The sequence below is a fragment of the Acytostelium subglobosum genome (genome assembly GCF_000787575.1).
Source record: "Acytostelium subglobosum LB1 DNA, scaffold: scaffold29, whole genome shotgun sequence".
Lineage (NCBI taxonomy): Eukaryota > Evosea > Eumycetozoa > Acytosteliales > Acytosteliaceae > Acytostelium > Acytostelium subglobosum.
In genome coordinates this window covers 179,485-206,750 of record NW_012236504.1, presented here as the reverse complement: position 1 = coordinate 206,750, position 27,266 = coordinate 179,485, and the positions used below count along the sequence as shown (strand labels likewise).

The 27,266-nt window shown below is 44.2% G+C and overlaps 14 protein-coding genes across 14 annotated transcripts; 6 read left to right on the top strand and 8 right to left on the bottom strand.

The window, feature by feature from the left end:
- Positions 1-162: 162 nt before the first annotated feature.
- On the bottom strand, positions 163-1,521 carry SAMD00019534_108500 (hypothetical protein; the record flags this gene model as incomplete). Its single annotated transcript, XM_012893879.1, has 1 exon — positions 163-1,521. One exon carries the CDS (start codon positions 1,519-1,521, stop codon positions 163-165), a length of 1,359 nt encoding a protein of 452 aa, XP_012749333.1.
- A 684-nt stretch (positions 1,522-2,205) lies between these two features.
- On the top strand, positions 2,206-4,387 carry SAMD00019534_108490 (hypothetical protein; the record flags this gene model as incomplete). Its single annotated transcript, XM_012893878.1, has 4 exons — positions 2,206-3,047; positions 3,127-3,223; positions 3,318-3,585; positions 3,657-4,387. 4 exons carry the CDS (start codon positions 2,206-2,208, stop codon positions 4,385-4,387), a joined length of 1,938 nt encoding a protein of 645 aa, XP_012749332.1.
- Positions 4,388-5,084: 697 nt separating this feature from the next.
- On the bottom strand, positions 5,085-5,357 carry SAMD00019534_108480 (hypothetical protein; the record flags this gene model as incomplete). Its single annotated transcript, XM_012893877.1, has 1 exon — positions 5,085-5,357. A coding segment is annotated over one exon (273 nt), but the record flags the coding sequence as incomplete, so codon positions are not given.
- On the top strand, positions 5,116-5,532 carry SAMD00019534_108470 (hypothetical protein; the record flags this gene model as incomplete). Its single annotated transcript, XM_012893876.1, has 1 exon — positions 5,116-5,532. The coding sequence occupies one exon, from the start codon at positions 5,116-5,118 to the stop codon at positions 5,530-5,532; it is 417 nt and encodes a 138-aa protein (XP_012749330.1).
- Positions 5,533-5,671: 139 nt separating this feature from the next.
- Positions 5,672-6,256, bottom strand: SAMD00019534_108460 (hypothetical protein; the record flags this gene model as incomplete). The annotated part of the gene is made up of 2 exons (XM_012893875.1): positions 5,672-5,905; positions 5,981-6,256. 2 exons carry the CDS (start codon positions 6,254-6,256, stop codon positions 5,672-5,674), a joined length of 510 nt encoding a protein of 169 aa, XP_012749329.1.
- A 655-nt stretch (positions 6,257-6,911) lies between these two features.
- On the top strand, positions 6,912-8,869 carry SAMD00019534_108450 (hypothetical protein; the record flags this gene model as incomplete). The annotated part of the gene is made up of 2 exons (XM_012893874.1): positions 6,912-8,565; positions 8,640-8,869. Coding segments are annotated over 2 exons (1,884 nt in total), but the record flags the coding sequence as incomplete, so codon positions are not given.
- A 441-nt stretch (positions 8,870-9,310) lies between these two features.
- On the top strand, positions 9,311-10,854 carry SAMD00019534_108440 (hypothetical protein; the record flags this gene model as incomplete). Its single annotated transcript, XM_012893873.1, has 3 exons — positions 9,311-9,340; positions 9,428-9,625; positions 9,814-10,854. The coding sequence occupies 3 exons, from the start codon at positions 9,311-9,313 to the stop codon at positions 10,852-10,854; spliced, it is 1,269 nt and encodes a 422-aa protein (XP_012749327.1).
- Positions 10,855-12,555: 1,701 nt separating this feature from the next.
- SAMD00019534_108430 (hypothetical protein) lies at positions 12,556-13,760 on the top strand (the record flags this gene model as incomplete). The annotated part of the gene is made up of 5 exons (XM_012893872.1): positions 12,556-12,590; positions 12,677-12,918; positions 13,007-13,140; positions 13,238-13,354; positions 13,431-13,760. Coding segments are annotated over 5 exons (858 nt in total), but the record flags the coding sequence as incomplete, so codon positions are not given.
- Positions 13,761-14,130: 370 nt separating this feature from the next.
- SAMD00019534_108420 (hypothetical protein) lies at positions 14,131-14,661 on the bottom strand (the record flags this gene model as incomplete). The annotated part of the gene is made up of 1 exon (XM_012893871.1): positions 14,131-14,661. A coding segment is annotated over one exon (531 nt), but the record flags the coding sequence as incomplete, so codon positions are not given.
- A 187-nt stretch (positions 14,662-14,848) lies between these two features.
- On the bottom strand, positions 14,849-16,846 carry SAMD00019534_108410 (hypothetical protein; the record flags this gene model as incomplete). Its single annotated transcript, XM_012893870.1, has 2 exons — positions 14,849-15,766; positions 15,851-16,846. 2 exons carry the CDS (start codon positions 16,844-16,846, stop codon positions 14,849-14,851), a joined length of 1,914 nt encoding a protein of 637 aa, XP_012749324.1.
- A 1,446-nt stretch (positions 16,847-18,292) lies between these two features.
- SAMD00019534_108400 (hypothetical protein) lies at positions 18,293-18,913 on the top strand (the record flags this gene model as incomplete). Its single annotated transcript, XM_012893869.1, has 2 exons — positions 18,293-18,418; positions 18,497-18,913. Coding segments are annotated over 2 exons (543 nt in total), but the record flags the coding sequence as incomplete, so codon positions are not given.
- A 266-nt stretch (positions 18,914-19,179) lies between these two features.
- SAMD00019534_108390 (hypothetical protein) lies at positions 19,180-20,367 on the bottom strand (the record flags this gene model as incomplete). Its single annotated transcript, XM_012893868.1, has 3 exons — positions 19,180-19,680; positions 19,745-20,150; positions 20,222-20,367. 3 exons carry the CDS (start codon positions 20,365-20,367, stop codon positions 19,180-19,182), a joined length of 1,053 nt encoding a protein of 350 aa, XP_012749322.1.
- A 667-nt stretch (positions 20,368-21,034) lies between these two features.
- Positions 21,035-21,733, bottom strand: SAMD00019534_108380 (hypothetical protein; the record flags this gene model as incomplete). The annotated part of the gene is made up of 1 exon (XM_012893867.1): positions 21,035-21,733. A coding segment is annotated over one exon (699 nt), but the record flags the coding sequence as incomplete, so codon positions are not given.
- Positions 21,734-23,338: 1,605 nt separating this feature from the next.
- SAMD00019534_108370 (hypothetical protein) lies at positions 23,339-26,765 on the bottom strand (the record flags this gene model as incomplete). The annotated part of the gene is made up of 2 exons (XM_012893866.1): positions 23,339-25,313; positions 25,384-26,765. Coding segments are annotated over 2 exons (3,357 nt in total), but the record flags the coding sequence as incomplete, so codon positions are not given.
- Between the last annotated feature and the right edge of the window lie 501 nt (positions 26,766-27,266).

The following is a 27,266-nucleotide window of genomic DNA, read 5'->3' as shown; positions in this document are numbered from 1 at the left end:
TGAATGATTGATGGTAAGTAACTATGATGGTGGAATAATGTTAACTTTGTAAGCATATATAATCGTTTTTGGAAACTCACATCACTATCCAGTCAATCAACTCGTTTGATCACCCACACTCACACAAAAAATTGATTGACTTGATTGACTTACATTATTGGGCTAATACCATCCTCTCGACTTTGGCCTTGGCTTCCATGTGTAGTCATAAAATTGTACAACAGTGACGCCATCTCTGATTGTTGTAATCAATATCCAACTGCCTCCAATACGACTGATCGTTGAGAATGGTTGAGAATTGAAGTTGAAGTAATAGTTGGCAACATTTGGTATCTTGAAGTACAGACTATTATACAACTTGAGTGTAATCTTGAGCTTCTTCTTCTGGAGCTCCATTGTCAATGTGTTGAGGTTGAGGTAGGACCTCTTTGTAATTGACTCGCTATCTGATAAGATGGTCAAGTGTTGCAGATTCTTTGGGTAGCACTCCTTCCAAATGAACCTGTAGATACTCAATGATGTGATTGATGATGGCAGCCTCATATCATGTCTGATATCATTTCTCCTAAGTGTTAAGTACAGAAGTGACGTTGGCAGTGCTCCACTTTGGAACACTTCTTGGTGGAATGAAGCACCAAACTTGAGGTCAGTGATGGAATTGGGCAGTGAGTTGGGAATAATCTCATGGTCGAATGAGTAGCCAAACTCGAGAGAGGTCAAGCTGTCAGGCAGTGCATCAATGGTGATTGGTGTATTAAAGGACTGACTAAAGGTCAATGCTCTGAGTGATCGTAATGTTGTGGGAAGTAGGGCTACAAGGCTGTTGTTGGGGACCAGATTCACTGTGAGAGACTTGAGGCCAACTGGCAATTGAATTGGTTGATTGAACTTGTAACCAAGGTTAAGTACAGTCAACGACACTGGCAGGGTGGGAAGAGGGAGATTGTATTCACCTCGAATGAATATCAATGCTAAAAGATGAGGAGGAAGTTGAGCTATTGGTTTGTTGAATTGTGAACCAAATGTGAGTGAGGTGATGGACGATGGGAGCACATCGACAAGGATACGTTGGTTGAACTTCATGCCCAGATACAATGATCTGAGAGAGGGGGGAAGAAGTCCAGGCGTAATCTCTTGATCGAACTCTGCCGCAAAGGACAATGTTTGTAACGTTGATGGGAGTAGTCCTGGCACCAATGGGTCAAGAGGGAGAAGGTTGGCAAGCTCCAGAAGCCCGTCTGGTAACGATCCATGTGTAAACGACATAGGATAGCCTCCAAATCCCAAGCGGGTGAGTGAGGCTGGGAGAGATCCAGGGAGGATAGATGACAATAAGTTCAGACCAGTGAGTGTATGAAGTCTTTGTGGAAGGACATTTGGTTTGATCTCTTGACTGTACCCACCAGTGAATCGTATCGATCTGACTCTCTTCCTGAACATGCGAGGCTTGAACAATCGAGAATAGTCATCACAGAACACGATTGTCTTGACTCTTTTCGGTATCACCTTTTTGTCAAGCATTCTATTCTGTTCAACATACCATGTCAATTGATTACAACCATCATCTTTATCATCCTTCATTAAGGATGGTTTACTCATCATTGTGATATCATTGAGTTGTCCATATTTGAATACCAATCTAAACATCCTTTTACAAGTCAATGCAAGGCATATTGATCCAATAGGTGTAGCATGACTACAAATATAACCAATCAATAAGTTTGGAAGTCCATCCATTGTTTGATTGTTGTTTGTTTGTTTGTTTGGTTGTATATTTATGAATGATTGTAACTTGTAGCTGTGGAAGTTGATTGAATAGAGAGAGGGTCTACGTAGACTTGATTTGTCTTGAACTCAAGACAACATTACTTCTTGGAAACTAACCAACGACCTGTCGATTGACAACACAATGTTACCAACCACGTTGTTCCAGCTGGACGACTTTGCGAAGTTTCAAAAAATTGGCGGTCATTCACTCACTTTGATGATCACTCGTCATTCATTCATTTGTGAACAGCCAACCAACCAAACATATACATACATATAATACCTCTTTAGACACACAAACAGACAGACAGACATACAGACTCTCACCGAGAGAGTACATACACTCAATCAATCAATCAATCAATCATTCAACAGAAAGAACGAAATAACAATCAAGAGAGAGATAATAATAGTAATAGTAATAGTCATAGTAATAATATGTTTGGTAATCAGAGCTCATCGTTGTTTGGGGGCACGAATACTGCTGGTACAGGTTCAAACTTGTTTGGAGGAGGAGGAGGCCAGAGTACAGGTACAAACTTGTTTGGTGGTGGCGCAGGAGGCGCTGCTCAGCCAGGACAATCTACACAACAGACGGGTGGTGGCGGCTTGTTTGGTGGCGGTGGCCAAGCAGCAACAGGTGGTGGCAGCTCATTGTTTGGAGGAGGTGGCTCCACAGGTCTGTTTGGTGCAACACAGTCGACTGCACCTGCAACCTCTACAGGCATGTTTGGCGCACAACAGTCCACAGCACCAGCAACTCAGTCAGCAGGACTGTTTGGTAACACAGGGCAACAGACATCGACAGGCCTGTTTGGCGCAACGAGTGCCCCCTCAACGTCTACAGGTCTCTTTGGATCAACACAGCCTGCCACAAGCACAGGACTATTTGGCGCGACGTCAACAACGCCAACGACAGGTACGGGACTGTTTGGATCATCGACTGCACCCGCGGGATCAAACATGTTTGGCACAGCACCAGCATCAAACTCACTCTTCCCCGGCTCGACAACTGGATCTGGCCTGTTTGGAGGCGGACAGTCGTCATCTGCTGGCTCCTCTCTGTTCCCAAGCTCATCGGCGACGGGATCTAGCCTGTTTGGTGGCAGTCAGGCTTCATCCGGACTGTTCTCATCGGCCACGGGAGGAACAACAAACATGTTTGGTGGCGGATTCATGCAGCAACAACAGCAACAGATGCCACCACAACCAGCCTACCAACTCTCCAACAAGTACTCTGAACTATCGCCACAACTGAAACAAGATTGTCTTAGACTTCAGTAAGTACCCGTGGCCACACATTTCAAGCCTGGCTGGCGACTTGATTGACTAACAAGATCCCCTCACCCTATCATGTAGCAAGATGATCATCAATAACAACACCATTATGAAGTCATTCTCAACCTATGATGACAAGCTGGATCAACTTCCAAAGCTCATTCAACAGATTCAGATCGTATGTATCAATGCCGATCACCCAATCAATCGCTCGATCAATCAACCGACCATTCTAACCTTCGTTCGCCTGTTGCCAACACAACAACAAACAGAAACTCGACAGCTTAAACAACAACTTCAATCACTATATTCAATCATTCGAACACCTTAGGGAGAGCTCGGCAAAGCCATTGACATCGATAAGCGAACAGTATCATATGCTATCGATTGGATTCGTCTCACCCTACTCCCAGCCACTGCCATCACGCGAGATGGAGGAGATAGTAGCGTCCTTCATGCAGAAGATCGAGCGACTCTACCAAACCATCAACTGTATAGCACCAACGAAACAATACAACAGCAACCTCTCATTCCAAGAGTGTAAGTTATCCCATCTGTCCGTCAGTCCTCGCAAGATCACTCACTCATTCAATCACTTAATCAATCAACAGCATTCATTGCCACATTGCAAACCAACCAGAACGTACTCCGCAATGAGGCAGTCGTGTTGGATGGACTGGTCAATGAGTTGGACCGACTCAAGAGGGACTATTTGATGTTCAAGCGCAAGTACTACAACGACAACTACAACCCATTCCCAAAGCGAAAGACATTGGAGCCAAGTGCAAAGCAGAGCTATCATCATGGCTCGGCCTCGGACAACAGCATCTCCCCATCGTACAATAACAGCTTCAGCTCCAACTCATCGGTGTTTGGCGCGTCGACTGCCTCGCCAGTTGTGGGTGCCGCATCGACAACGCCAACTCTGTCATTGATGACATCGCCCACCCTGGGCTCCACCTCAACATCGAACTCATTATTTGGCAACAACAACCAAACATCATCATTGGCACCTTCAATTGGTGGCAACTCCCTGACTGGTGGATCGTCCAACACCTTTGGCTCCACCGCCTCCTCCACAGCGTCAGCGCTGGGCTCATTGGCCACCACCAGCTCACTCGGCTCGCTTGGCTCCACAACCAACTTCTCCACCACCATCAATCCTCTCGGCTCGCAAACGCCATCAATGCGATCGTCCACCGCCACTGGACTATTCATGCCACAGACGCCCAATCTGACCGGCTCCTCCTCGCTCAGCCAGAGCAGCGCCGGCTTCTCCATCAGCGACTCTGCACGCAGTGCAGGTGGAGGCAACAAGAAGAAGTCCTCTGCCAAGAGATAAATTAGATAAATAGATATATGGATGGATTGATGTTCCATCCATTATCAATAAATCCACTGATTGCTGATCTTGATTGATTGATTGGTGTCATACGAATGTTCCAACACTTTATTGGTACCTTCCCTCTCCCTCACTCTCATTCATTCATTCATCCAAGCTGGTTGTGTCTTGTTGGATACAAACCTGATGGCTGGCAGAGAGAGACCGCATTCATTGATCTTTCCTAGGTTGATTGACTTCATTGCTGCAGAGAGGCTACTATGACTTGTGTTATTCATTCATTCATTCATTCTTGTTAGGTGCGAGGTATTGTATGTTTAATTTGATTCATTGCTATTGATTGCTTGCTTGCTTGGCTTGATTGGCTTGATTATGTGATAGAGTTGTTGAAGTGATGCTTGTAACTTTGCTTGCCTAGGCTAGCCTTTATAACAAAGTCGTTAACGACTTGGGGAAGGGAGTAGGTGAGTGAGTGATGTGTAAAGAGAAAGAGGTCAGTCTATTATGAGATACAAATGGATGGTTATGATTGATGTGATTGATTGATGTTGATGATGTTGACGGGCGACACATGGAAAGACTTTCTTGTTGATTGATAGTGTTGGTTGGACATTGGCCTTGTGACTGATTGGATGTGGTAAGATGATGATTAGTACTTGGTCGGTGACTGACGAGCCGACATTCGACAACCTACTTAAACAATGAATCCATCCATATGCGCTGTGTTGATGCATCTTGAGGGTTTAGTCGCGGTGACGATCATCGTGACGGTCATAACGGTCGTACTTGTCGTCTCTGTATCTGTCTCTGTCGCGGTCGTCACGGCCGCCTCCACCGTATCTGTCGTCGCGACTATATCTGTCATCACGACTGCTGTCGTAACGGTCATCTCGTCCGCCTCCACCACCTCCACCGTATCCTCTGTCGTCGCGACTATATCTATCATCACGGCTGCTGTAGCCGCGGTCATCGCGGCCGCCACCTCCACCACCTCCACCGTATCCTCTGTCATCGCGGCCACCTCCACCGTACCTATCATCGCGGCCGCCTCCACCGTATCCTCTGTCGTCACGACCGCCGCCTCCACCTCCGTACCTATCCTCGCGATCCCTATCATATCTATCATATGGGCTGTATCTTGTTGAAGAACCACTGTGTATATGTATGTGTTACGGGTCAGTCAGGTGACCATTCTCTCGCCCCATTTATCTCTGTACTTACCCATTGCCGTAGTATCTGCCTGGTGTTGGGTCATGTGGACGCGCAGAGGCTGAGTAATCAGTTCTAATTAGCTTGCCGTTCCATTATAAGGTTCTGGCACTCATTCTTGGCCTTGATGGCATCGTCCTTGCTCTCAAAGTAGACAAAGGCAAAGCACTTTGATCTGTTTGTCTTCTTATCCATGATCAAACTGACATTCTCAATCTTGCCAAACTTCTTGAACGTATCCTCCAAGTCATATCTAGTAGTCTTTGGACTGAGACCAAACACTCCAAGTACCTTACTGGGTGGGGCAGTCTATATATTCAACCATTCACAACCATATATTAGTATATATGCTACATGTTGTGATTGAATGAATGAAGTACATACATTTGCCAATCTGTTTGATCTATCACTGCCTGGACCTGGTGAACGGTCTGAGACGTATCTGTCTCTGTCACTGTTGCTGCCACGGTCTCTATCACCATCACGATTCTCTCTGCTGTCTCTATCGACTACACCTCTGTCCCTATCAATATCTCTCTCATCACCTCTCGAGTCACTTCTATGAACAGGTGGTAGAGATGGTGGTGATCTACTTCTAGAACTTCTCTGCTGCTTATGAGTTAGCAGTACATCACCTGCATTAATTTCAGAGTCCATCATAAATATATATAAATAAGTATATAAGTATATTAATAAATGAATGAGTGAATGATTGAGAGTGCAAGTTCACTTTTGAACTTTGATCACACACCTCATTCTTCAAGTTTATTTTTAATTCTTCCATTGAGATCTAGATCATGAGACTCAATCAAAATAGTTGATCAAACAACTTATTAATAATTTAAAATCATTAATGAATATTTATCTCAATCCTTTGTAAATAAATTTATTTAAATCAATTTAGATATAATATCAATCTATGTTTATGAATGATGATATTGATTGTATAAGTAGTTGTTGTTGGGGGTCCTGGGCCTATACCCATTTTGAACAAAGCCCCACACTTACTTTGCATGTCGGCGTCGTTGTTGGTATCCAGCCGATGAGATATTTAAACAAAGTGTGTTGTGTTTGAATGAATCAAGTTGTCAATATCTCACACACTAGTCTAGTGTTGATAATGTTTGGGTCTGAAGAGAGGGGTTGGCTCTGAACATGAACGTGAACATGCTTGCAAACAGACATCTACATTCTAAACAACACAATCACACTTACTTACATACTTACATACTTATACAAGTATACAATTACATACACAACATACTTATAAGTGTATAACTACTACAAATAGTAGTAGGTAGATAGTAATATATATAAGATAATGACAACAATACCAACATTATTGTTTGTTGCATTGTTGGTGGCAACAGTTATGTTGTTTGGTCAGACGACGAATGCCGAGTCGTTTATGATCAGTGGAAACAACTTTGTGAAGGACGGCCAGAACTTCCAGATCATCTCGGGCTCCTTCCACTACATGCGCTGCCACCCAAGCCTCTGGCGTGACCGTCTGCAAAAGATGAAGGCGGCCGGACTCAACACGGTGCAGACGTACATCGCCTGGAACCTACACCAGCCCACACCCGACACCTTTGACTTTGCCACCTACAACGTCACCAGCTTCATCGAGATCGCTCAGGAGGAGGGTCTGCTCGTGGTGATCCGTGCCGGCCCCTACATCTGTGGCGAGTGGGAGTTTGGCGGCTTCCCACCCTGGTTGCTCACGCTCGATCCCAACATCGCGCTGCGTACCTCTGACCAGACCTACCTCAACGCCGTCACCGACTGGTTCACCGTGCTGCTGCCCATCCTCAACACGCAGCTCTACACCAATGGCGGCCCCATCATCATGATGCAGGTCGAGAACGAGTACGGCAGCTACGGCTCCGACAAGAACTACCTCAACTACCTGCTCTCGCTCTACATCAAGTTCTTTGGCGAGGGTCGTGGCGACGGCAGCGGAGTCATCTTCCACAGCACCGACGGCTCGGGCAGCGGCTACCTCTACGGCTCGCAGATCCCAGGCGTCTACCAGACCATCGACTTTGGCCCCACTGACGATCCCCAGAGCAACTTTGACATTCAACGCAAGTTCGTGCCAACCGGCCCACTCATGAACTCTGAGTACTACACTGGTTGGTTGACTCACTGGCTCGACTCTAGTGAAGCACGCGTCGACGCCAAGACCGTCGCCGACGGCCTCTACGACATCCTCAAGCTGGGCGCCAGCGTCAACATGTACATGATGTACGGTGGCTCCAACTTTGGCTTCATGAACGGTGTCAATGGCGGTGACCCCGGAGACTTTGAGATCACCACCCAATCCTACGACTACGACTCACCCATCAGCGAGGCCGGTGACATCACACCCAAGTACTTGGCCGTGCGCGATGCCATCGTCAAGTGGACGAACCAACCCCTCGGACCAGTGCCAAACAACTCCACTCACATGGCCTACGGCACCATCCAGTTGACTCAAGCCGCTTCGCTCTTTAACAACCTCCAGCAGCTCTCGCCCAACCCATTCATCACCACTGGACGTCCAATGATGTTTGAGGAGATGAAGCTCAACTATGGCTTTGCCCTCTACGAGGCCGACATCAACACTGAGTACCAATCCAACAGCCTCAGCGTGATGGATCTGCGCGACCGCGCCACATTCTACATCAACAACACCAACCAAGGTTTTGTCCAGCGTTCGTCCAACAGCTCAATCAATGTTCAATTCACCGATGGCGATACCAACCAGGTTCGCATCCTTCTCGAGAATCAGGGTCGTGTCAACTACGGCTCATACATGCACGATCCAAAGGGTCTGGGCAATGGTGTCCTTGCCGGATTCGAGTACCTCGGACCATGGAACAACTACCCACTCTCCCTTGAGGATCTGTCCAACATCCAATGGGTCGAGAGCAACGAATACAACCAAGGTGGTGAGCCAACATTCTACCGTGGTAACATCACAATCAGTATGTGATCAATYCAATCAACCAATCATCAATCGATCAATCATTCTCTAACACTAACTTYCCATCCATTATAGACTCTGTCAATGACATTGGAGAGACTTTCCTCGCATTCACTGGACTTGGAAAGGGTAACCTGTGGATCAATGGATTCAATGTTGGTCGTTACTGGAACGTTGGTCCACAGCGTACTATGTACGTGCCATCAGTGCTTCTTCATCAAGGTCAGAACGAGGTCATCATCTTTGAGACACTTGAGTCAAAGGTGACATCGATTGACTTTGTCGATGAACCATTCTTTAATTAGACAACATAGAGCACTTCTACGTCTTTTCCAACATCCTTCCCTTCTACCATTATCAATTGACGAGCTCGCCAGACTACTTCCTTCTTATCCTCCATAAAATGCGCGCTCCTACATTACAACGTAACTCACTTGTCTGATGATGTGACACACTCACTCCCCATTGTGTTGAATAGTCGGCAGAGTATTCATGTTCCGACTCAGATCCCAAGGTCCTGCGTCTTTCAAAATGGCCCACCCACAATGGGGCAGGATTGTGGGGGTGATGGACGTTCTCTGTTGAAATTTGGAACTTTTTGTTGATCTTTTTTTGTAACAACAATCGGTTCTGAATGGTCCGTTTGGATTCCTCGGCCCCAATGACGTCTGACAGCACATTGACACATTCTCCACTTGTTACAACTTTTAAACAGATAATACTACATACACATATAATATAACACAATGAAGATTGTTGCTTTGGTCCTCACTCTTGTAAGAAATGAATGAAGGGCCTTCGCCCCACATTCTCACAATCATAAACTGACACTCACACGCAACTACTCAATTACTTGACAACAGTGTATTCTAGGCTATGCCAACGCCAACCTCTCTGCTGGCGCCACCACCTCCATCTCTGGTTACTACAATGTAAACAAGACTACTGATGCCAACCTTTTCTACTGGTTCTTCGAGGCTCAGACCAACCCAACCACTGCACCCTTCATCATTTGGTTGACTGGAGGTCCAGGATGCTCCTCCGAGCTCGCCATCTTCTACGTATGTATTCATTCATTCATTCATTCCAGATGGAAGCCACACAGATGTACGGGGGGTGATCAGTGTTGTGCGAGTGTGAAGGGCAATCAAATCAGCTCAATCACCCCAAGCTAAACAAGCTGTCATATCACAAATAATGAACATGCGGAGACTAACTATATCTCATACAAACTTAACTTATATAACAGGAAAACGGCCCATTCTCTTTGTCTGAGGATATGCAGTTGGTCAACAACCCATACTCATGGAACAAGGTTGCCAACATGTTGTACGTTGACAGCCCAGTCGGAACTGGTTTCAGTTACGTGTCAGACCCCAACGGATACTCCACCAACGAGGAGGAGGTCGCCGCCAACTTGTACAGCATGCTGTCGCAGTTCATGGCCGATCACCCACAATACGCCCAGCTTCCATTCTACGTGTTTGGAGAGTCGTACGCCGGTCACTACGTGCCCGCCCTGTCCTACTTCATCTACACCAAGAACCAGGACCCATACTCAGTCCACTTCAACCTCAAGGGTCTGGCCGTCGGTAACGCCATGGTCTACCCAGCCATCCAGTACGGCAGCATGGGTCCAATGGCCTACTCGCACGGTCTGATTGGCCCACTCGCCCTCAAGGAGACCGAGGGTCTCGTCGGTTCATGTGTCGACGCCATCAACTCTGGCAGCTACAACGACTCCAACACGATCTGCAATGAGATCATGAACGTCATCCAGGAGAACGCCGGCCCATTCAACCCATACGATGTGAGAAAGACCTGCCCACCCTCCCTGCCACTCTGCTACAACTTCACCCTGGTCGGCGACTACTTGGCTCAGCCATCCGTCCGCCAGCAGCTCGGCGTGCCAACCAACGTCAACTGGACCCTGTGCAGCAACGTCGTCTACGCCGACATCATCAACGACTGGTGGAACACCGAGGTCGCCCACATCCCAATCCTGTTGGAGGCTGGTATCAGAACCCTTGTCTACAACGGAAACATGGGCTGGATTTGCAACTACCTCGGCTCTGAGGCCTGGGTCTCGCAGTTGGAGTGGTCCAACAACCAGCAGTGGAACAACGCCCCAAGAAAGATCGTCATGACTGGTCAGAACATCGGAGGTTACACTCAATCCTACGGTGGTCTCACTCTGATGGCCGTCAACAACGCTGGCCACATGGTTCCAATGGATCAGCCAGAGACCAGTTTGAACATGGTCATCTCTTTCCTCAACAATAAATTCTAAAGTAACATCATTCATTATTGCATCAACACCTTCCAACCACAGTAGATAATTCAGTTGTCCATCCAACCTTAGTATTTATTTAATTAATACTATACACAAACTTGTATCCTAACTGTTGGGTCTAATTCATGGGAACATACCCAAGGTAGGAGAATATTATATATACTTTGTTTTTTGCAAACACGATCGAATCTATGAAGGCAGTTAAAAACAGGACCTGACAAACAGGATGTTCCTAAATTAAGGCAATCTATTTCTTCCTGTGATAAGAAACGGACACAAGAACATGTTGAGGGGTCGGACACTTTATCTGGATATGAACCTCCAATTGTACAATTACCTAATGAATCACAGGGTCCAAATGGGCATGTCAAACCTTCCGTATAAGAGGTACAGGGATGTTCTGGAGGGGATTTGCCTTGAACAGTGGAAGAGGATAAACATATAAAAATTATCACTAGTAATAAATATATTAAGATATTATTCATTTTTTATCTCCTATTATTATTAATAATAAATATTTAAAGTACCCTTTAATTGAATAGGAATAATAATGTTTTCTATTTATTAATAAATCCAATCTGTGGGGTTTATCAAATAAATTAACACTTGGTGGTGGAAGTGTTATTATGAATATTATTAATTACCAAATCGTATCTTTGGAGGATTGTTTTAGCACATCCGTGAATATTATTATTATCAAGATATATTGGTATATTATAGAGGATTTACTATTTTCAATGATTGATTGATCGAAATTCAAATAAAAAAAAGTTTCTTTTCCCATTATTAATATTAACCTCTGAGGATGTATCTTATTACTAGTTTGGATATGATTTATTTGATACTATGATGGACAAACTTTTGTCCTTATTTTTGGGTCTAACTCGTGGGAACATACCCACGGGATGATGGCATCATTAAGACCAGTTTCTTTGCAGAATGGAAGGTATTTATAAAGGCAGTCTGACACAGGACCCCCAAAGCATGAAGTTCCATAGGATAGGCAATCTAGTTCACTAAATGCTATTTCACGGACACAAGAACATTTTGATGGGTCTGACTCATTATCTGGCAATGATCAGCTACTACATTTCCCTAATGAATCACATAGACCAATTGGACAGCTCCCCCCTCCAGTATATTCGATACAGGGAGGTTCCGGAGATTGGCTCTTGACCATTGAAGTGGATAAAGATATAAATACGATTACAAATAAAAATAGGAAGTAGTTATTATTATACATAATATTAGAATGGAGATAATTAATTGTTGTTTAAGATATATGGATAATGATTATTAAAATCTTATCTATTTATAACATTCGAATATTGGAATTATATTTATTATTTATTATTAATATTTCTAGTGTGGTAGAAGGGTAATTTATCTTCTATATCTTAATTAATTAATAAATAGTGACTTAAATATTCCACCTATTAATACCTCTTGATATAATAAACATTTATTGATATTATTAATATTTAGAATTATAGTAATGAATTATAAGATAATTCAACTCAATCATGAAAATGAACCAACATTCATTGATCATTCCAAGTGGAGTTCGCCAAAATCACTCAGAGAGTCATAAATCTTGATTATGAGATCTAACATTCAATCAGACAATCATAGAACAATACAAATCAACCATTCTATTCATCAATAGTTTACAAGATAAATACAATACAATACAATACAATGACTATATTGTTAGCTTCAACATCGACTTATTTGTAGGTGTATTTAATTGATCATTGAATGCATAAACTAACTATTTGATGTTGATGTCGATGATGATAATGTTGTTGTATATATTAAGTGGAGTACTTGGAGCTGTAGGAGTTGTAGTGATATCATTGATCTACTTTGCACAGGAGAAGCTGATCTACTTCCCAGACACAGAGCACTTCCTCAAGCCCGCTCAATATGGCTTCACAAGAGATAACTTTGAGGAGATCATGCTGCGCACCAGAGACGACCTAAACATACAGATGTGGATGTTCAGACAGCCCAACTCAAAGAAGTGTCCAACCATGCTATTCTGTCATTCAAATGCTGGAAGTATGTTCATCACATCACCTCCTCCTTGTTTGATTGATTCAGTTCATAACACATTCTCTTCTTCCTCCTGCTCCTCGCTATTCTTTAGACCTCAGCCACAGACTACCAAACATCAGACATCTTTACGACATGGTCAAGTGCAATGTACTCATCATATCATACAGAGGTTATGGAAAGAGCGAGGGATCACCATCAGAGGAAGGAATCAAACTAGATGTCAATGTATGGTCATCATCACTTTGTTCGCGATCAATCAATATGGACTTGATAGCTAACATAACATACATGGTTCAATCAATCAATCAACCAATCACAACAGGTGGCAATGGAGTACTTGTTATCAGATCAAACAATCGACTCTTCCATGATATTCATCTTTGGCCGATCACTTGGAGGCGCTGTCGCCATTGATGCCGCTTCAAGATTCCCACAAGATGTACGTTAAATGTTATATTGTTGATTGTTGACCAAGTCCAACTCACTCACTCGTTCCATCCATTCATCAATCGTAGATTAAGGCAACGATTCTAGAGAATACTTTTATGTCGATACCTCACATGGTTGACGTTGTGATGCCTTGGCTAAAGGTGTTCAAGCCATTGGTACGCAGTCAATGGAACAATTATCAGGCGATCGCAAAGTTGACCGCACCGACACTGTTCTTATCGGGCAAGAGGGATGAGCTGGTACCAGCCGGACACATGGCACAGCTAGAGCAGCTGTGCAGAAGTGACAAGAAGAAAATGATCGAGTTTGAGAATGGACAGCACATGACCTTGATGATCCAGCCCAACTACTACAAGTACATCCGAGAGTTCCTGGAAGGTGTCTTTGGAGTATGGTAGGGTGCGTCTTGCCGATTGCGATGATGGAACATGAGTAGTATGGATGGATCGATTTTAAATACATAATGTGCCATGTTGTTGGCTTTATTCTGTTTGTCTAACTGTCTGATCAACTAATGGTCGCCTATCTCCACGTTGACATGTTTACCGAGTCGTTCGTCATCATCATCATCTTTGTCTCGTCTTCATTAAATGGTTGGTCTATTTGGATGATGAGTGTGAGCCTGGACCCGCATCACAGGCGAGGACCAAGGACAGGTCTGATCTAGCGTCCAATCAGGGGTTACTGAATGGGTTGCTAGCAAGTTGTTGCTATATGTTGTTGTAGTTGTTATTATTACTGTTGTGTTTGTGTTGTTGTTGTAGCTGTAGCTTGTTGTTGCTTCTTTACAAAGTCCTCGATGTATTCTAGGATCTCTTTATCTTGAGTGACTTGTGCGGGAGTGTCGTCATCCTTGTTCTTTAGATCCAATGGTGCACCAGCCTCCATCAGTATAGGGATGAGCTCACCATCCTCACACATGATAGCAAGATGTAGTGGAGTGTTCTCGTCAATGTCACCAAGTGTCAGGTCGGCCTTCCTCGCGATCAGAAACTTGACCATCTCGACCTCGCCACGACGCACCGCTTCGTGCATTGGAGTTGAGCCGTAGTGATTGTCGGCATTGATGTCTGCGCCAGCACCCAACAGCAACTCTGCCATCTTTACATTTCCCATACGAGCACAAAAGTGCAATGGTTGCAGGCCTCCAAAGTCTCCTTCATCAATCTTATGATTGCCAGACTCGATCATAGCCTTCACCTTATTATAGTCATTATCCAATATTGCGTCATGAAGTTGAGGTATATCTCCCATTGTATATCTATCTTTGTTTGATTGATTATCTCTATGATTATGTGTAGATGTTATTGAACAAAGTGAACAATCTTTGAATGATTCGTTTTTTTCATCGTCTACCATACAAGTCGTTTTGATCAATTTTAAATAAAAATTAATGTTTGTATTTCCAGTTCACCTGGATATTGATCGAAAGAAAGAAAGAGGAGTCACTTTAATTATATTATATAGACCAGCATCACTGTGATTATATGTCATCAAACTCATCATCATTGTTGATGATGTTGTTAAATGGTGATCCGAGACTGGCTATGGTGGTCGCTGAGAATGCTGGCTGCGTTGAGAGCATCTGATGGTGCAGGCCAGCATCGTTAATGCTGGACAGCAGTGCCGATGCTGTCAATTGTACGGGTGCCTGTTGGAATGTATGTTGTTGAGAGTAAAGTTGTTGTTGTTGTTGTTGAAGTAATGCCTGTTGTTGTTGTAATATTTGTTGTTGTTGCGCTGCCAGAAGGCTGAAATCGATCATTGGCTGTTGTTGTTGTTGTTGTTGTTGTGATTGTTGTTGTGGTTGTTGTTGTTGCAGGCCAGTGTAGAGACCTTCGCTTGAGAATGTTGGTGTCATGTTTGGCGAGGTCTGGTCATTGTTGGAGTTGGAGTTGAAGTTGTTAATTGTCTGTTGTTGTTGGAGTTGTTGGAGTTGTTGTTGCTGCAGTGATTGTAATTGTGACTGTGTCTGCTGGTGAAGGAGTTGTTGTTGTGGTTGCTGTTGTTGTTGTTGTGTCTGTACAAATGGATTGATATTGGTTATTGATGATTGAATGTTTCCGCTACTATTAATGTTGTTGTTGATTCCATTATTATTGTTGTTGTTGTTGATGTTGCCACCGCCACTAGTACTGCTACTCAATGATTGTGACAGGCCCTTGCTAAAGATACTGTTCTGACTGGCTAAAAGACCACCAGTGATTGACTCGAATGTGATTGGACTCCAATTGCTCTCTCCAATGGTCTGTGGCACTGAGTTGGTGCTGTTTCCCAGTTTTCCATTGGCACTGTCCCTCAACTCGAGCCTCTCCTTCTTTGTCTTGCGCTTTCCATCCTCTCCAACTTCATTGCCTCCATCATCATCACCATCTTCGCCTCTTGGACAAACATGTCCTTTCTGTAATATGATTGATTGATTGAATGAGTGAGTGAGTTATTGATTGATTGATTGAGTCTGGAATATGTATGGCATGGGACATACCTTTGGCAGTTTGCATTTGTTACAGAGATAGATAGCTCGTTTGGTCTTTTGTTTGTCGTCCAGGGCATCGACAGCTTGTGCGGCCGCCGCCGCTGCCGCCAGCTGCTGCTGTTGTTGATGTAGGTCCTTGTTCTTGGGTGGTCTTCCACGCTTCTTCTTGACAGGCGTGCCACCTGCTGCTGCCGCTGCTGCTGCCGCCGGGTCATCTATATTGGTGCCATTGGTGCTGGAGACCAACGATCCTGTAGACTTGGCCAATGCATTTGTGAGTATTGGCGGAGGATTGAGTGCCGTCAAGTTTGGAGATTGATAAGGTATGTCCGCACAAGGCATCTGTTGATTGTTAGTGCCCTGCAATGCTGGTGATGACAGTTGTTGTTGTTGTTGTTGCTGCTGCTGATTGGTGGTCGATGTGCCACTGCCACTGCCACTACTATTGTTGCTGCTGCTGGCTGTGTTGGCATCCTGTGTTGATGGTTGATCAGTCTTTGTGATGACGCCACCATTACTTGATGTGACAGAGATAGTTGTATTGGTGCTGGGAGGAGCAGCAGCAGGGCTCGTGCCACTGCCACCGCCACTACCACCGCCACCGCCAACGCCAACTCCAACACCGCAGTTTGCCAATTGATCACTGTTGAAATAGTTTGTAAAGTCGAGCATTGATGCAGAGGGCATCTGTTGAAGGGGAGTGGTCGCTGATGATGTTGGCGAGGACATGCATGTGGGAGGTGTCAAGACACTCATTATGGGTCGAACGATGTAGGAGTACTCGGGCATGCCCTCTGAAGACTTTATCAGTTCAAAGGCCTGTTGTCTAACCATCTCCTTGTAGTCTATAATGGGACTGGCACCTCCAGGCGGTGTGTCGATCAATGGTGTATCACTTCCAAATGATTGATCAAGTGGGCTGTCTCCAACTGCAAGATATTGTTTATATGTCTGTTGCTGTTGTTGTTGCTGTTGTTGCTGTTGTTGTTGTTGTAGTTGTTGCATCGTTGAAGTTGATACTACAGTAGTGTCAGCTGATGTGACTGATTGTGTTGTAGCTGTTGTAGCAACATTACTTGATGTTGATTGCTGGGACTGGGACTGGGACTGAGACTGATTGACATCTGATTGATCTTGATGTAAACTTATCATGATGGTTTGTTTGAACTTGAGTTGATATGATATGATATGACTATGAACTTGATTGATTGATTATTAATACTTGGTAATGTGACTCAACAAGCACAACCAATCAACAAACAAACAAACTAATCAACTATCTGTTATGTCTGTTTGTGTTATCACTGTATCTATATATCTATCTATATATCTATCTCTGTAACACTTAACACATTCATTCATTCAGCTCATGATAGTCGGGTGCTGCTGATCACCAAAGACCTACACACGAAACTCAAAACACACAATCAGCTCACACTCTTACCCACAAACACACCCACCACATTCACCAAACGGGTGAGTGTCTACCGACATACTTTGACTTCCGGGCAATGCTTCTCTTACCCTCGTATCACTCACGTCATACCCATGCCCCGTACCAAAAAAAAACAAGGGCACTCCATATGAACCATCAAGCCGTCCACTCCCAAAAAGTGACCATCCCATCCAACACAATAAGTATCCGATCATGTAATCAGATATGTGATTGCATCGGTATATCAATTTGTCGTATTACAATATCATTCATTCATTCATTCTTGTTCTACCCTAACATTCTTTGTTGGAACTTCTTCAAGAGTAACAGTGTCTTGTACTTGTGTGTAGCCTGTGTTTGTACAACTACAAACAGATAAAGATAAAGAGAGAGGCGGTTGGGATTCAGCCCCGACTTCAATAATGAACCGACATACACAGAAACACATACACATACATTTGTGGCAACTTGCATTTATGGTATCAGATAGATAACCGACAATGAACATACAGGCCGGCTGTGAGATCTCGAGGGGTGTCCTCGGCGCGTCAATACACACAGACTCACACACACACACACACACCACAGCAACAAACAAACACCACATTAACTACAAACCAACCAACCAACCATCCAACAAACTACTACGACATAAATAGAATAGTGTTTGATGGACTTCTTATTGGGGGTCTGGAACAGCCTAGTTGGGCAGTGTGTTTGCAAGATTGTCCAAAGAGAGAGAAGACACAAAGAAGAGCCTCCATTCAATTCCATTTCCCTTTTGAGTAAATTAAGACCAACGGCTTATTTATTATTATTATTATAACCCTTAATCTATTTAATTACTTAAGAGATAGAATGATGGAGTTGTTCACGACTTCATTCTTACTAGTTCATAAACAAATAATATCTTAAACTTATAAACTACATCTAACTAATAATACTATTAAATGAAATAATTGGAAGTATACTTATATATACACTTCTCCCCTTATTCTTAATCACAACATTATATTATGTATCAACTAGAACAACAACAAACAATGTCACCATATCACAAGGTTAATATCATTGTCGATGAGACTATATCAGTTCACACATTCCCCGAGTCCATTGACACTGTTGGAGACTTGAAGAACTACGTAGGTATCCAAATATACTTGGTTCAAAGTACAATTAGACTTGATGAACAAACCATCTAACAAATACAAACAATATAGTTATATCCAGAAGAAATAAGTAGATGTAATAGAATCATATTCTTGTATAATGGTATATCAATGTTGGACTCGAAACAATTATGCACCTTTAGAAACTTCATTGTTGATAAGACAGCAACTACAACAACAACAACTATTACACCAACAATCATCTGTATTATAAAGTCACAATTACAAGGTGACCAAATATCATGCGACTCAAACACTGATCAAGACCCATTGGTATATACATGGACAACAATTAGGAAGCTATACTTCTTGTTGGCAGCATTGTTCATCCTACTATGGACATGTCGTATCTTTGCACCAAAGTACTTTGATCAATATACCAGTTTGATGCTGGTTGTATTCACTCTTACTTGGATGTGGAGTTTCTACTCATCAAGAAAGAGAGTGTCCAAGTTGAACCAACATCAGTAGTCAATCATTCAACATGTTGTAATCTATTCAATCAAATCAATCAATGTAACATAATAGTATCGAACAATATATGAAGTGCTGGTACCAAACAAACTGCGCCATGGAGGTCAGTGAGAGGGTACGCACGTACGTCAATCAATCCGACATTTGGAATAAACCAATTATGATGACAACGACCATCCTTTGTTGATGGATGGTCTGTCTATCTTTTGATGATGGCGTCCATGATTTGGACAATCAATCAATCCAATCCAAACTTTACTTTACTTTCTCTTTGACTTTTTGTTATGATGCTGGAATTGTTGTTGATTAGAGTATTCCACTCGCTTGTGGAAGGATGGCATGGCTGCCTTGCGATCACCTGGTCGTCCACCACGGTCTGGAACATTGCCAACAATGATTCGCTTGACCAATGCCGATGATGACTTTGATTGTAGACTTGTCTTGATGATCTTGAGGATGTCGCGGTGAGTGCATAGCAGGTCCTGAACAGTGTATAGGTGTATCGTGGGGAACACCTCGCGTTGATAACGAATGATACGATTTATCTCGTCCATCTTGGTCTCTATGCGCTCGGACCACAACAGCGACTCTAAAGTAACGTCCAATCTCTTGGACAACACTTCCGATCTCTTTGAATAGTCATGGAACAGAGTCAAACTCATCTCCTCAATCGTCTTCCTTTCATCCTCTGTGAACACGATGTTCTTGAAGAATGGCTCGCTCATAAAGTCACTTGGGAGTGTTGCCAATACTGACTCAATCTATTAGGAATGAGTGTCAGTCAATCAGTCAGCCAACCAGACGTCTCCAAAGTGCACTACTTACCTTTTGATGGATAGTATTTAGAACTACAACAAAGTTCTCCCAGTTGTTGAACTGAACCTGGAAGATATCACTCAACACTTGAATCTTGTTGATGAGATCATTCTGGAAGTCATCACGATCTTGTTGCTTCTGTTGATCATCCTCTTCAGACACCTCCATTGCATGCTCCTTATTGAACAGATCCAATTGTATCATTTGAAGCTGGAAGAACAGATGCTCCAACATTGTCAACTTTGACAAGACAGTCTGCTCGCCCTCAGTTGTGATGTCATCCATATTGCCATGATATAAAGTAGACTTTAACAACTTAATGAATGGTGTCTTGATCAATTCAATCTTCTTCTCCAAAGGCCATTGTATATCAAAGTATGGTGAGAGCTCCTTGCCAATGGACCAAAGTAGTTCTCTGTTTGTTTCATGAGTTGGAGCATGAGTATGAGTATGAATGTAATGATGTTGGCATGTACATATACATACATGTAGAGGAAGTTTGACTCTCCCTTCTCTAGTATGGATCGGAATGATTGTTCAGTCTGATCATGTATCCAATCACATTCCAGACGTACCAATGAGATGTCCTGTATGATTGAACCAATTCTACAAGTTTCAATATCGATTGTCATTGTATTGTTTAATGTATGTACCAATTGGTATTTGTTATTATCACTGTATTACTACTTGTATGTTATGGATGAATGAATGAATAATGGAGATGATCTTGAAGTCCAGTTCAAGGTAGTGAGTGCAAGTTGAGGTTCACGAAACAAACAAGAATTGGAAGTTTGCCAAAGTGTGTTCGTTCGAATGAGAGAACATCAACAAAAAGAGATGATGTTGTGATGTGGACAGGTCCCGATTGTTTCTTCAAGTAGAGTTTGATTGCTGTGATGAGACCTTGTTTATTAATTGATAATAACTATCTATGTCAATAGACAATAGTGATCGATATCAATTCATTATGGGACAGATATGATCTCAACAATCATTTTTTCTATATTATTTCCCAGTGAACCTGGAAAATAATGTCCATTGGTTGATCAAAAACATTAATAATGTACTTACCATGGTTACTCACAGAWTGGATGGGAGGGGAGATGGATGGATGATGGATCGTAATAATCCATTTATTAAGTTGTTACAACAAGATGCTATATGCATAACATATAACGTCACGTGTCATACAAGTTGAGATCGAGATGCGTGAATCCAGAGTGACTGATGATCGTTGGTCGTCTGATTGATTGTTTGTGAGTGAATGAGTATGCTTTGGATTTGTGGGCGTACGAGTTAATAATAATAAATATATGTATGAGTGAGCTTAGTCGGATGATGGGATGGTGGTGGAACCAGAGCAGCTCCAGCCAGAGAGTGTTGGACAGTCCATGAGGTCGAGGTTCTTGGTGACACAGAGGGTGACGGTGGAGAGCTGACCGTTGCTGCACTGGAGCAATGGGGTGTAGCCAGTGACCTTGGTGATGGCGGCGAGAATGCTGTCGATCGAGTAGGAGGCCGAGTTGGATGGGGTGATGCCGTGCGACTCGAGGCCAGTGGTGAGGTTGTAGCTGTTGTAGATCTTGATGGCGGCCGAGAAGAAGTCGTGCTGGTCGGTGATGGGACCGGCGCCGATGGCGCAGGTGCCGTGCTTGCTCCACTCGTGGGTCCAGAAGTCAGTGTTGGGACCGGTGAGCGATGGCCAGATGAAGTTGAGCTCGTTGAGCAGGTCCTGGATGGCGCTCGAGGAGAAGGCGGGGCCGTTGCAGAAGCTTGGGTAGCTGCCGTCGTTGTTCTCGGGCCACAGGCCGTGGATGGTGAATGCCTCGCGCTCCTTGCCAGAGACGCAAGTCTGTTGGCTGCAGTATGAGTAGATCCACTGTTGGACGAACAAATAAAAGTCAAAGTCGCCTGGGGTGCTACCCTTGACGACCTGGAGTCCAGCAGTGGACTGATTGATCGATGCGGCAAACACCACAAAGCAGAGCAATGCTGTAATCATTAACTTATTCATTGTTTAGATGTTAGTTTGATTGATATATTGATATATTGATATATATTAAGATAAAATATAGTTATTTATATGATTATTTGATCACAGATAGAACTATGAATAAATAGAGAGTGATTGGATGGAAGGTGAGTGATTGGATGTGGGTCAGTCAGTCAGCATAGCTCACACACTGTCTGTAGTTGGGAGTGCCAAGATGAGTGGTGTGGATCGATGCAGAGGACACGAGTCCATCAACAAACACACACTCACACACTAAAGCAAAGAGAATTGGATTTTTTTAGAGCCCATCTTTTTTTTGACTACCTCGTTCGAAAATTCGCATTCGCCCACCTGATTTGTCCTGGACCTAACACAAGTAAACGAATGGGCATCATTCTGATGATTGTTGGTGTTCTGATAGTCTGTGTTTATCATTAATACCCTGCAAATATGTCTATTCAATTATGTATTTATCAATCTTTCGTCCAAAGAGGGTACCCTTCAATGAGATGGTCCTCATATAGATTATAAAATAATTTTATCCAAAGATATCTTTTTAGAGAGAAAGTGTAGCGTAACATTCGGGGTGTGTCGGGTTGAACATCAGTGCAAAGATAGAAACTATGGAGACTGATCTAGGTTTTGGGTCTGGTCGGTTTGGGCCTGACTATAGGTCAAAGATGGGTCAATATCATCTAAATACTAGTACTAGAACTAGACATGACTTAAACAAGATATTGCTTATACTTTTTGTGATTACTAATCACGAAAATATGGGAGTGTGTACATAAGAGATAATAATATTTGGATCATTGGTTCCAATTCCAGTTGACTTGGTGCCAATAGATTTAATAATATCCAACTTTTCCATACTCAAAGGTATTGGTAAGTTTGTGTATATATTCATTCAAAATTAATTATTTAATTTCCTTTAAAGATCCTTCTGGACCATGACCATATTATCGCCACCTTTGAGTTTGGAAACTCTCTTTCCTTTTGTCAATGAATCTCAGGAACGTTGTACTAGCTGTTAAAGAGATGAATAAGTTGCGAATTAGAAAGAGAGGTGTAGATGATGAATGGAAGGAGTTATACATATGGTTTCTCGAGTTAAAGGATTCCAATAATATCACTTTGAAGGAATTCTTAATATTGATTGAGAAGGAATACAAGGTATCTTATGCGTACATGTTAAGTGATGATGGGATAAATGAAGCACCTTCAACTCAGCCAAACACTTCAGGACTAGAATTACGTACAATATTAAAGAATGCTCGAATCAAGTATGGTAACCAAGTTGGTATTGTAGTCAAACCCAAGAAGATCTCTGACAAGTTAACTATACTCCAAGATGTACTTAATGAATGGATACCAAACATAATAATTGGCTACACTGGTGACGACCAACCTCCACTCATTATCACTCAAACACCTATCCTGGATCAACAAAGAATGCTCATTGAACGGTTTATTACTGAGAGAACAGGACTCACCAAGGTAGTCTATCGCATCAGTGTAGACCTCTCTTGAATATATATAATGGTTTATTATCTTGCTCTTGATTGACAGTCTCTTTTACATGTATATTTGATTGATTGATTGGGTTACATGAGAGTTGATGTATTGGCTTGCTTGCCATACTGCTCCAAGAATGCCTTTTGTCTCTCGGAGAATGTCTCCTTCAATTGCTTCTCCTTGCCAACACAGGCCTTGTCAAACACTTGGTAGACGAGCTCGTGATCCTTGATGTAGCGACGACCAATCACATGCGGGAACAGTCCCTCCTCGACCAGCAGCGACAGGAAGAAGTTCTGATGATGGAATGAGTTACTGTAGAATGACAGTGAGATGGTGACCTCATTCCAGTTGATGTCTCCCGTGCCTCTGATGTGGCGGATCTCGCTAACCACCAACTCGGCACGAGCCGCCAGCGCAATGATCTTGTGCAGGTTGCCTGGGTAGTCCCAGGTTGTCAGATGGATGGTGAACGAGCGGCCAAGTGCGCGCAGGCCATACTCGTACACCTGCTTCAATGTGGACATGTCGATGTTGCCACCGCAGATAATGACGACCACACGTTCATCCTTGCGAACCTTGATCTTGTGATGGATGAGCGCGGCCAGACCCAGGCAGCCGGCACCCTCTGACACAGTTCGACTGTTGTACATTAGATGAACGATGGTTGAGGCGATCTCGTTCTCGCTGACAGTGACGTACTCGTCAACCAGGTCGTGCAGGACCTGTGTGTGGACACCACCCGGCAGCTTGACGTTGGTTCCGTCTGCCAGGGACAGGGCGGCTGGCTCAATGTATCTAAGCTGGTTGGTCTGCTTGAAGTCAGCCAGTGGCGACACGTTGGCGCTCTGCACACCAATGATTCTGATGTTGGGGTTGATCTTCTTGAGGAACAAAGCAATGCCAGCAATCATTCCACCACCGCCGACGTTCACAATGACAGTGTCCACGTCTGGAACCTTGTCGTAGATGTCGCAGCCCATTGTGCCCTGGCCCTCAATGACGTCTACGTCGTTGTAGGGACGCACTAGGGTCCAGTTCCTCTCCTTGCAAATGCCCTCGGCCATACGCACGGCATCCTCCAGTGACTTTCCATTCTTGATGACCTCGGCACCATACTGCTTGGTGTGCGAGAGCTTGGAGTCTGGGGCATACTCTGGACAGACGATGGTGCAGGGGAGGCCTACCTTGGCTGAGATCAGCGCGACACCTTGTGCGTGGTTTCCAGCGGACGCCGCCACCAGTCCCACGGGCTTGTGCTCACTCTGCTCAATGGCGCGCAGCACCATGTTGGAAGAGCCTCTGATCTTGAACGAGCCAGTCTTTTGAATGTTCTCGAGCATCAGTGTCACCTGGCATCCACAGATCTTCGAGTATGTTGTGCTGTGATAGATGGGAGTTGGTGACATGATGTGCTTGATCCTCTGCTGGGCCTCACGGATAGATGCCACTGTGATATCGGTGATGCTACGCTTGATGAGTGGGGTGGTGTCGATGCGTGGCGCATCCTTTGGCGATGCTGGAATGACGGGTGGGAGCTCTTGAGGGATGATTGGTGAGGGCATCGAGGGACGCGACTCAGCCTTGCCACTGCCTGTGAGTCTGGGCAATCTTTTGAAGCCCTGAGCATCAAGGACGTCTAGCACCTTCCTCTGCTGCTCAAAGTTCCTCGAGTTACACATGATAGACACTCTGACGTGATACTGTCGCAGCGACTCGCATGAACGGTCCATGTTGATCTCCTGTACCGACACATTGTTCGAACCAATGACGTTCAGCACCTTGGTGAGCGCGTTGGCATTGTCTGGAAGATCGAGTGCCACTTCGAATGTCTGGCCAGCCAGATCGAGCGCATAGTTAAGAATAGTCTGGAAGTCGATGACATCGATGAATCCTCCCGAGATCAACACGACAAACTTCTCATCCTTCTTGAAGGGGATGTTACCAGAGAGCATACCACCCAATGAGATTGAACCCTTGCCACTCGTCAGTGTATGAGTGTACTCGAGGCACTTGATGAAAGCAATAGCAGCTTGGTCCTCTGTGACAGGGAGGAGTTGGTCGATGATCCTGGAGATTGAACGAGTGAGTGTCTGTGATTGATTGATTGGTTGATGATCGCTGGACTGATGATACTTACTTCTTGTCCTGGAGGTTGTCCAAAGAGAATTGGGCAAGGAAGTATGATGACTCCTTCTCCTTGAGGATGGTGTTTGACAGACTGATCGTGATGACCTCGTTGACAAACTCGGTCTTGCTGTAGGATGTCTTTTGTGACATGACTGTGTTCTTGTTGGCATCACCTCCCATCACTTGGAGCAACTGTGTAATGTCGGCTGGCGTGAACTTGCCCTGGTTCCTGGCGTCGAACGCATCAAACACGTTGGTTAGATCGGACTGGTCGTGAATGAGGGCCAGCCAGCCAATCTCCATGCGGTCAGGGAACAGCGACTGTCTGTTGAACTCTCTACCCTCAACATCCATGCCGTAGAGATCCTCTGTCATCTGACAGACGATCACTTTGAAGTCTCTGTTCTTCATCTTGAGATAGAGCGGAATGGACGACACATAGCTCCAGCCAATCGTGTAGAGACGCAGTGGGATGACGATGGTCTGGCGGTCTGGGCTCTGCTCCATGATCTCCTCGGCAAGCGTTGCTGAACCAATCAGCGAGAATTGCAGACTGAACTTGAGCTCGATGTAGACCATGTGCAGGTCGTTGGCGTGCTGCTGTGCACGCTCATAGCATTCCTTTGTGTTGCCCTTGTGGAAGATGAGCTTGGCGCCACGTGCATGGCACATGTACAGCTGGACGACCTGGAGCAGCGAGAGCTGGCCGGGCGCCACGTAGATGATGAACTTCATCTTGAGATGCAGAGCCGTCAGGACGGTGCCGGTGAGATGCACCTGCTGCTCTGGCGTGGATGGGTCCAGGACGAGGACAAATCCGCCAATCTCGCGGAACTCGCAACCCAGTCGCTTGGTCTGATTGAAGTAGTTGGACAGCAGGATACTGAGACAGTTACGCACATAGAGATCACCAAACAGCTGGAGGTTCTCCAGCTTGAGCTGCACGTCGCACTTGAGCTGCTGACTCAGCAGCTCGTAGTTGTACTGCGGTGTGATCTTGAGGTACTGATGGGTGAACTTGGACATCCTGTTGACGGTGGCGATGAAGTCCACCTCGTTGCTGCCCTCCTTCCTGAGCACGCCATCGCCAAGTATCTGGTCGAATCCAGCTAGTGTCTCCAAGGGGTTGGAAGACAATCCGCCATTGACCAACTTCTCACTATTATTAATCATTGCAGACATTGACACTTCCATTGGTGAAGCATCACCATTTCCATTCGTCGTCGTCTTTGTTGATGTTGAAGTTGTCGTGGATGTAGTCGAAGTAGATGACTTTGACTTCTTCAAAGGTGTTGTTGAGCTTCCAGTCGTCTGTTCATCTGCATCACCATTTGTCATTGGTTCATCTCTTGATGCTCTATTTTGTTTCTGTTCATATTTCATGTTAATCATTCAATCATTCAATCTTACAATCAAACCATCCATACTTTAGTCATTTGATTCAAATGAAGTGTGCGTTAGAGAGAGTCTAGAATGTGTATGTATAAATATATATTGTATTTATTAGTTATAACTACGACTATAACTACAACAACAAAGATAATATCAACTGTTGTTCTATCTTATCTCCTCCCCTCACCTCACTTCCACACTCATCATCACCGACCAATCATATCTGCGAACCCACCTTGAAGGTTCCCAAACAAGACCACCCATTATTTCATTTTGAAGTTGAAAGGGTGATTGATGGTTGGGGCTGCTCTCTTTCGGACTAAGCCCTCACAGGGTCACTGCCGCCTCAATCACATCCCGTCGGTCAATGTCATTCAGTTCAGTTCCCATGTCAATGACACGACTTGGTGTAGATGATATTAGATAAAATTTATATCATTGATAGCAAACATACTTACCCTGGGACTAGGCCCCACACCTGGGCAATGATTGAAGGTCCAT